Source organism: Diceros bicornis, chromosome 15, assembly GCF_020826845.1.
Source record: "Diceros bicornis minor isolate mBicDic1 chromosome 15, mDicBic1.mat.cur, whole genome shotgun sequence".
Taxonomy (NCBI): domain Eukaryota; kingdom Metazoa; phylum Chordata; class Mammalia; order Perissodactyla; family Rhinocerotidae; genus Diceros; species Diceros bicornis.
The window spans coordinates 27,339,577-27,349,630 of NC_080754.1; the positions used below are offsets into that span (position 1 = coordinate 27,339,577).

The window sequence follows — 10,054 nt, forward strand, 5'->3', positions numbered from 1 at the left end:
AGCATCAGCTCAGTGCTGCCTCAACCACACCCTCTTTAGCCTCCCATTGGTTCAGCAGCACCAGCCCCATCTCTGGCTGGGGTCATGCAACCACAGACTAGCCTGGTCCCTGCCTGGCACAGGAGTCCAATGTCTCCTGGGGGCAGATAGTATATTTTCTGCTTGCTGTTTCACCAGCCTTAAGAAATCATACCCCTAGAACACAGACTTTTCCTCACTTTTTCTGATCTCTTCAACTATGTTTCTCTCACCCATCTACTGCAGTCCAGCTAAAAACCCAGATGATTCGGTGCATAATTCAATTCAATAAACATTTTATTATACCATCTATGCTAGGACCTGGAGATATAAAAATGAATTGTCAACTTAAAAGGCAAATTCGTCAGTTATTTTACCCTCAAAATGAGTTTCTTCTGGAATAGCCAAAAGAATCACAATGTGGGATGTGCACTCTGTGGCAAACCGTAGGCAAATCCAGAAAACAAAGGAGAGGAGCTGCTTTTATAGAGAAAAAGGGGAGTAGGGAGGAGCTGTTCTAAATGAAAGTCCATCAGGGGGAAAGTTAACAGTTCAGGGTGGCAACAGGTTCTCATTGGCCAAGCTGTGGCATTTCTCATTGGCTGGGCTGTTGCTGGTGCAGAGGGAAATCTTCCCTTAGTAATAGTTTTACTTCCTGTTGAAGAAGCAAGTGTATCTCTTTTCCTGTTTGATGTAATTGATAATGTATGATAGGATGTGAGAGCTCCCCCTACAGACCTTCCTGAATCCAGTTTAATTCAGGTTTCTTTTGTTAATTTCCACAGACAAAAAATCCAGGCCTTGTCCTAAAGAGTGAACTGGGGAGCAGTGGACTAAACTAATTATTACTAAATAGGGTGCCACTTGCTATAACAGAAAGCTGAAGGACAACCTATTCCAAAGATGGGCCTACTTTTCTCTGCGCAGGATTATAAACAAGGCACCATCTTCTTCATTCCAGGATGATATTCAAGAAGGCACACACAAGGTAAGGGACAGACAACTTTTCTTCTTAATAAAATGTTTACTTAACACCATCCTGATGAACAGACTAGCATCAGCCCCTCTGCCCAAAACTTGGTTGGAAGCCAAGCCAAGAGCCAGATGTAGCATTTGTTTGGGAAGAAAAAACAGGTGAAAGCCCATTCTGAGTATGAGGTGATCCTGGGATGTAGGTAGAAGGAAGAGGATGCAGGTGCCCTCTGGAATCCTACAGAGGGCAGCCAACAGCCCATGTGGAGGGCTACGGGGCCCACAGAAGAATGAATGCAGAACTCCCTCTCCTCTCCTCTCCTCTCCCCTCCTTTCCTCTCCTCTCCCCTCCCCTCCTCATCTCCTCCCCTTCTCCTCTCTCCCCTCCTCTGCCCTCCTCTCCTCCCTCTTCATCTCCTCGCCCCTCCTTTTCTCTCCTCTCCTCTCCCCGTGGCCTCTCCAAGGCCCTCTCCATTCCTCCCCCTTCCAGGGCCCTAAATTGAGTTGTGCAGAGAGAAGGTAAGTGAGCTGCTCTAGTTCATCTCTAGAGTCAGCGACATTGCACCCTCACCTGCTGGGATTGCACTCCAAACTTGGAGAAGGGTCTGTCGGTTTTACTTTCAAACTTCCGTTTTTGATCTTGTGCACTTTGAGATCTGAGAGTGTCAGCAGCCAACTGTGGATCCACCCTAAATGTGCAGAATCTGAAGGAGAAAACCATCAGCCTAGGTGGGGAAGAGACTGGAGACATTGTCCTTTGAAGTCCTGTCAAGTTCTACAATAACATCAGTCTGAGGTTCCTGAAAGAACAGAGGAGGCTCAAGCAAGAAAGAGTTAACTCTCCACTGTGAATTCTCTTGGTGCCAAGGACTGACCTCTCTGACTTTGGTGTCCTGCTGAGCCATCCAAGAAAGTAGGGCTGAGCCAGGATGGGGATTGTGAACCTGGTGTGTGTGTGAGTGTGCATGCATGTGTGTGTGTGTGCCTAACATATCCAAAACTAGATTTAAATTATCTTTAAATTATCCATTAATTATGTGGAGGTGTCAGTACCTTTCCCTGCAGGAGAAGCTTCTACGGTCAGGTGCATCCTAGCCATGACCCTGTAACTAAATCAGCCAACAGGGAAGTGTGAGACAGACACAGGCAATGCTTCTCGGACTCTGTATGTGGGCATATGATGTGGTGTCTGGACCTCAGGACTCCCTGCCTGCTCAAGATGCTGTGCCTCTTTCTGTCCCTGACAGCTCTATTTGTCCACCTTCTCTGCCTTGGGCAAGCCTTTTGGGCCAGCGGCTCTGGAAAAGAGAGGGAGGGACCTGACTCCTACAAGCTCTGCTAATTTGACTGTCAGATAACAGAACCATGCTCCTCAGCCCTGCTCCAGATCCCTGGGAGCAGAGGAATTGTTATATTCTGGAGGCCTTTGATGCTTCAGTGGCTCCTTCCTGACCTGGGACAGTGCTGGGATGGAGCTGGGGTGCAAGGGACTATGGAGGGGATATAGCAGCACCTGGGCCCCCACATTCGCTTCCTGGCTTTGTTGACTCTATGGCCGCATAACCTAGGGTTCTCAACTCATTTCCTGGATCTGCCCACTACCTCCTTTCTTGCCAGTACCCATCTTCCTGGTTATTCCCAGGCTGCTTCTGCCTGCTTCATCCTCTTCCCTGCCCATCAAACCTTCCCACCAGGTTCTCCTTCATCCCACTCCTGACTCTACTCACAATCCAGCACCACTTCCTGACCAAAGATCCCAAAGTGGGAGAGAGGGAGGTCCTCTGCTTTCCACATTCCACATTGAAGTAGCTATGGCATCACAGTTCTCCACCCACACCATCCCATGTCTCCTCTCCATGCCTTTGAGTGCCCTGTTTCCTCTTCCGGCAAAACACTTCCTCCCCTCTTGCTGGGCTAACTATGTCAAGAATCAGCTCAGGGCCGGCCCTGTGGCTTAGCGGTTAAGTGCACGCGCTCCGCTACTGGCGGCCCGGGTTCGGATCCCGGGCGTGCACCGATGCACTGCTTCTCCGGCCATGCTGAGGCTGTATCCCAAGTATAGCAACTAGAAGGATGTACAGCTATGACATACAACTATCTACTGGGGCTTTGGGGGAAAAATAAATAAATAAAATTATTTTTTAAAAAAATCGGCTCAGACACAACTGAAGCCTTCCTTGATCTGTCACAGATGCTCTCCTTGGAGGTTCACTCTTCCTCCGAGCTCTCCCTGCACCCTGTGTTGACCTCTAACATGGCCCTTACCATATGACATTCAAATTATTGGTCTATGTGTTTGTTTCCCTAACCTGACCATGAGCTCTTCAAGGACAGGACAGGGTCCAAGGGCAAGGACCATGTCTCAGTCCTCTTTGGATCTGCAGCACGCATGGCAGTGCCAGGTACACTATGGGTACTCAGTGTATACCACTTATTGAACTGCACTGAACACTAATGAAAAGCACACAGATGGTTTCGTCAGCTCAGGCTGCCATAACAAAATACCAAAGACTGGGTGGCTTAAACAACAGAACTTTATTTTCTGGAGGCTGGAAGTCCAAGATCAAGGTGCCAACAAAGTTGGTTTCTACTGAGGCCTCACTCCTTGGCTTGCAGATGGCTAGCATCTCGCTGTGTCCTCACATGGCCTTTTCTTCTACGTTTGAGTGGAGAGAGAGATCTGGTATCTCATCTTCTTATAAGGATGCCAGTCCTACTGGATTAGGGTTCCATCTTTATGATCTCATTTAATCTTAATTAGCTCCTGAAAGGTCCTATCCCCAAATAAAGTCACATTGGGGGTTAGGGCTTCAACCTATGAATTTTGGGGCACACAATTCAGTCCATAATAACCAGTGAACTTGAATTTAGAAGATAGGGGCTCAGGTACTGACTTTACCTGAACCTAGTTGAGTGCTTTTGGGCAGCAAGTCCATTATCCTCTAGGAGCCTCAATTTCTCTATCTGTAACATGTGGCCAATTTTATGGGGTTGTTGAGAGGCTGAAATGAGATCATGGCTGGAGAACATGTTATGGACTATATAAGTTCCTACACAATAATAATGACTTAATTATTCCTTCTACTAACATATCATCTTGCAGTTTACAATGTGTTTTAAAATGCATTATATTATTCAACATACGTGCAAGGAATTATTGTTGTTATTATTACTACAGAAATACCTAAAAGGGAAGTTTGTTTATAATTCATACCCACTACTTGCAGAAAGAATTCAAGGCAGCTTATGATGAAAACACTCATGCATGAAAGGGCGTTACCTATCACTTCTCACAGAGGCTGCAGAAAAGGCCCAGGAAGCTGTTGATGAAATGAATGACCACCAGGAGAATCTGGAGGAGGCTGATGCACAGAAGGGAGGAGAAGAAGGACACGTGCCAATCGACAGCTTTAGAAGGCTCCAGGCAGACAGAGTTCCAGAGTGAACGGTCATACAAATAATTCCTATCCCAAAAAATAAGGAGACCAGGGATTGAGGAATAAGTAAGAAAAGCCAAATAAGCAACCTCCATAGAAAGCTGGGGCCTCCCCCATCTCAGGTCATGGGCCTGGCCTCTTGAGGGTGACTATTATTGGTGCATTTGCAATTTTCTGAGCATCAGAGGAGTGAGATGCCAGAATGCATGACCAAAAGGAGTTTGTAGTCCATCTGCCTATCTTTGTTCTTTTTCTCTCTCTCTCTCTAAAAAGACTGCAAGTCCCAGTCTCTGTCCATTTACCTGGTATGCAGGTCTTTGAATGGGTAACCATATTTCCAAGCTTGCGTCTGATTGAAGGATGAGACATCAAACATGCAGAAAGGACCATCTTTCAGGGCTACTCCAGAAGTGATAAAGCAAATCAAGGCTCCAAGCAAAGCCAGGCCACTTGACAACAGAGCAGTGAGCATCTGTAGAGGGAGAGAAGAAAAGTGAGCCTGAGATGGGGTCATGCCTAGGTGACTTGTGGGGCGATCTGGACCAGTCTAACTTCTCTGGTGCTTGGGTTTCCCCCCATCGTATCACATGGGGATAATCCTACCCACGGCACCTCCTTTAATGCGTAACCAAGGTAGGGTGGCTGATGAGGGGTCACTGGGTAGAGCCAGGAAGGGGTGGAGAGAAAGCACTGAGAAGGGGGAAACACTGGCTCTTGGACCTGGATCTCCCTGACTCAGCAGGCTCTTGGGAGCCTCTCAGCAGGTTGGCATGGAAAACTTCTACACTCAGTCTGCAGTCATTCAGCCTCTGGGTTAAGGGTCAGAGGGTTATCACAAGTGCACTTCTTTATTTATCTATTTTATTTTTTGTGTGTGAGGAAGATCAGCCCTGAGCTAACATCCATGCTAATCCTCCTCTTTTTGCTGAGGAAGACCGGCTCTGAGCTAACATCTATTGCCAATCCTCCTCCTTTTTTTTTTCCCCAAAGCCCCAGTAGATACTTGTATGTCATAGTTGTACATCCTTCTAGTTGCTGTATGTGGGATGCCACCTCAGCATGGCCGGACAAGCGGTGCGTCAGTGCGTGCCCGGGATCTGAACCCGGGCCGCCAGTAGCGGAGCGTGCGCACTTAACTGCTAAGCCAGGGGGCTGGCCCCCCACTTCTGACTCTTTTAAGGGAAAGCTGTATTTTCAAAACTTCCTAGCTCCCATCCCCGGTTCCTCTCTTTCTCAAAGCAAGCATGAAAGGAAGGAAGGGAGGAAGGGTAGGAAAGAAAGGAGGGAGGGAGACAGAGACAGAGAGAGAGGAAGACAGAGAGAAATTACAGTCAACTCTGAAATGCCTCCAGTTCTGTCATTGTATATTTCTAGTCTGTGTACCACTCACTTCCCTCCCAAAAGACAACGAGTTTATTTCTTTGGCAGGATTCTAGCTTGCTTTTATGTTGGCTTCTTTCTCAGGATATTAGATTTTTTTTGCCCTCCCAAAAAATACATATTTTAAAAATTTAAATAAAAAATATATATAGTTTCCATACAGAATCGTAGAGTCATTTTCTCACTGATGTCAAGCTGGTTTGGAGCTTGGGAGGGGCCAGAGAAAGGTATACACAGTGAGTTTTTTTTTTTTTTAATTTTATTTATTTATTTATTTTTTCCCCCAAAGCCCCAGTAGATACTTGTATGGCATAGCTGCACATCCTTCTAGTTACTGTATGTGAGACGTGGCCTCAGCATGGCCGGAGAAGCGGTGTGTTGGTCCGCGCCCGGGATCCGAACCCGGGCCGCCAGCAGCGGAGCACACGCACTTAACCACAAAGCCACGGGGCCAGCCCACACAGTAAGTTTTGATTCTAAGTTAAAAGATTCGAGATGAAATTACTCTGGTGTAAGCCTAGGACAGTGGTTCTCAAAATGTGGTCCCAGTCCCAGCAGCACTGCATCACCTGGAAACTTGTTAGAAACACAAATTTTCCAGCTCCACCCCAGACCCACTGAATCAGAAACTCTGGGGGTGGAGCCCAGCAATCTGTGTTTTAACAAACTCTGCAGAGATTCTGATGCATGCTCCAGTCTGAGAACTACTTGCCTGCGGGAAAACCAGATGTGACTGAGAACAGATAGTGAATGAAATGTGTGGGTGTTTATATTTAATTCTTTAACATACAATTCTGAATCAGCGGAGTTCCCGAAATGTGGGCTGCAAATAGCAAAGCAGGCTGCAGAGTTACTGTAAGGAGACCACAAATTCATGTGTCTGAGACTGAGTAAGCAATATATCTTATCATATATGTACTGAGATTTTTCAAATATATATAGCTGCTGCTTTAATTAATAAAGTGCACATTTATTCTGGGCGTCAGTTTCAGTATCTGTAAAATGGAGGAGTTAGACTAGCATCTAGTATTAGATAATCCCTGGAGAACTTTCCGGCTCTAAGAAAAATTAAGCAAAATAGCCAGGAAATTCTCTATCAATGACATATGATTACAGTGTATATAATTCATGTCCATATTGTTCAATAGGCTAAAAAAATAGTAATAACAGTTCCTCACATTTGTATAGGCATTTATGGTTCATTAAGCACTTACTCCCTTGACTTGATCCTGTTAACTCTCATTTTACAGATGAGGACCTGAGGCTCAGAGAGGTTAAGCAACTTGCCCAAGAGCTTAGGGCTATTAAGGGGCATGGTCAGGACCTGACTTCAAACCCCAACACGGAAATTGCCTCTTTACCACTCGCCTCTAAAGTAAGAGAACGTGGGGACATTCTAGGTGTTAGAAGAGTGGAATCTGGTGCTTACGCTTCTGCAGGGCCCACTCTTACTGAAGCAGCCATATCTCCAACCCATCAAGGAGATGAGGGTAGCTGCAGTGAATACCTGGGAGAGGAGAGAAGAGTATTACCAAGAAATTGGGTAATTTACATTTCTAGTTGCCACCTGTGGCTGTTGACATAAAGTGGTTGGGCATCTCACATGGACTTGATTATCCTATTTTTCCCAGAGAGTTGGCTTTGACTGTCAGGACCCAATTTTGGATGACTAGCTTGATCTGACTCTGTGGATGGCATCATTCACACACAGCCTGCCTAGTCAGAAGCCAAAATCCAGCAATCCTTGACAAGTTTTCCTAGAGTTTCCTATCCTTTGGTATTTGCTATAGACCTAAGACCAGCTTGTTAGATCAAACTTTTTTCTGAGGAATCAAAACACTCCTCCCCTCACACCTCTCTGCTCTACCCCTGGGAGGCGCTTTGGGAGTTCACATGCTGGGAACCCTGGACACTTACCATGAGGCCTCCTCCCCAGAGCCCAGAGCCCAGCATGGCATGCCTGCCAATGAGGCCTCTCAACAGGTAGGTCACATCCCAGTTAGGAAAGAGGAGCACCATGTTGGCCCCAGCAGCAAACAGAGCTGTAGTTCCAAGGCTCAGTCCCAGAATGCGGGAGCAAGTCCGTGAGCATGCCATCATGCAGGGAGAGGGTGATGTCCTGGAACCAATGGAAAGAGGGTCATGGTAGCTCTGCTATTAGGAGCATCGAGTAGGGGAACCCCTGTAGCATGGGGTGGGGTGGGGAAAACAGACTACAGATACCGTCACCTCCCGGGGTCAGATCAAGAGGAGCCAAGAAACTTGTTGAAAAACTCTGCCTCTTATAAATATTCCCCAATGGATAGGATTTAATTGCTCCATTTTCTGCCAACTCCACTCACACAGACACACTCCTCATCCCATCGTATTTTGCTTGTACCTCTATGACAGCCAGTGATTATTTCTATTTGGTACAGAAAAATACATTTTTAAAGGTGTCAACCTCTCTCTTTAAAAGCTGTCATTTTAAAGATGTCCATTGTCACCACGTCTATTCAACATTGTACAGGAGGTCCTATCCAGTGCAATAAGGAAATTAAAAGGAGCAAAAGCCATACAGATAGGAAAGAAAGAAGTAAGAATTGTCATTATTCATAGGTGACACAATTATCTATGTAGAAAATTCTATGAAATCTATCAAAAATTACTAGAACTAATAGTTCAGCAAGGTCACAGAATAAAAATGCATATACAAAAGTTCTATTGTATTTCCAAACAAGCAATGATAAATTGTAAAAATTAAAAAACAATGTCATTTACAACAGCATATTTTGGGGAGCCAGCCCGGTGGCGTAGTGGTTAAGTTCACGCACTCCGTTTCAGTGACCCAAGGTTCACAGGTTCGGATCCTGGTTGCGCATCTATGCAGCACTCTTTAAGCCATGCTGTGGTGGCATCCCATATACAAAATAGAGGAAGATGGGTACAGATGTTAGCTCAGGGCTAATCTTCTTCAGCAAAAAGAGGAAGATTGGCAGTGGACGTTAGCTCAGGGCTGATCTACCTCACCCAAAAAAAAAAAAAATACAATAGTATATTTTTCTATTTTTAAATAGAAAATACTTATGGATAAATTTAACAAAATATATGCAAGACCTGTACACTAAAAATTACAAAACATTGCTGAGAAAAATTAAAGAAGACCTAAATAAATGGAGAGATGTACCACAGTCATAGATCAAAAGACTCAATATTGTTAATATGCCAGTTCTCTCTAAATTGATGCATAGATTCAATGCAATCTCAGTCAAAATCTTAGCAGAGTTTTGTTGTAGAAACTCACAAGCTAAATCTAAATTTATATGGAAATGCTAAGGACCTAGATTAGCCAAAATAATTTTAAAAAAGAAAAACAAGCCAAAACAATTTTGAAAAAGAAGAACAAAGTTGAAGGACTTACACCGTATGATTTCAAGACATTATAAAGTTATGGTCATCAAGAAAGTGAAGTAATGGCGTATAAAAACATACAGACCGCTGGAACAGACTAGAGAGTTCAGAAATAGATTACACACATATGATCAAATGATTTTTGAAAAAGATGATATTTCAGTGGGAAAAGGACAATCCCTTCAACAAATGGTGCTGGAACAATCCATACGCAAAACAAAAAAATATATACTTGACTCTTACTGCAAACCATATTCAATAATTAATTGGAAATGGACCATAGATCTAAACTTGATAAAATTTCTAGAAAAAAACAAAGGAGAAAATCATTGGAATATTGGGCTAGACAAAGATTGATAAGATGGGGGCTGGCCCCATGACGTAATGGTTAAGTTCAGCGCATTCCGCTTTGGCGGCCCAGGTTCGCAGGTTCGGACCTCAGGTGCAGACCTACACCACTTGTCAGCCACACTATGGCAGTGACCCACATGTAAAGTAGAGGAAGATCGGAACAGATGTTAGCTCAGGGCTAATCTTCCTCAAGTAAAAAACAAGGAAGATTGGCAACAGATGTTAGCTCAGGGCTAATCTTCCTCAGCAAAAAACTTAAAAAATAAAAATTAAAAAAATTTTATTAGATAGAACACAAAAAGTACAACCTGTAAAAATGATAAACCAAATCAAACTACTTCAAAATTAAAAATTTGGTGTTCAAAAAACACCAATGAGAAAATGAAGAGGCAAACTACAGACTAGGAGAAAATAGTCACCATATATATTTTGTGAATATGTATGTGAATGTTAATACATATACATCTGACAATGGACTTGTATCTAGAATATATAAAGAACTCTTA

At 44.3% G+C, this 10,054-nt stretch overlaps 1 protein-coding gene across 1 annotated transcript; it reads right to left on the bottom strand.

Annotated features, from left to right (window-relative positions):
• Positions 1–3,537: 3,537 nt before the first annotated feature.
• Positions 3,538–8,166, bottom strand: TM4SF19 (transmembrane 4 L six family member 19). The gene is made up of 5 exons (XM_058556527.1): positions 8,150–8,166; positions 7,725–7,926; positions 7,237–7,314; positions 4,730–4,899; positions 3,538–4,454 (listed from the first exon to the last, which is right to left on the bottom strand). The coding sequence occupies exons 1-5, from the start codon at positions 8,164–8,166 to the stop codon at positions 4,274–4,276; spliced, it is 648 nt and encodes a 215-aa protein (XP_058412510.1). The 3' UTR covers positions 3,538–4,273.
• Positions 8,167–10,054: the final 1,888 nt, after the last annotated feature.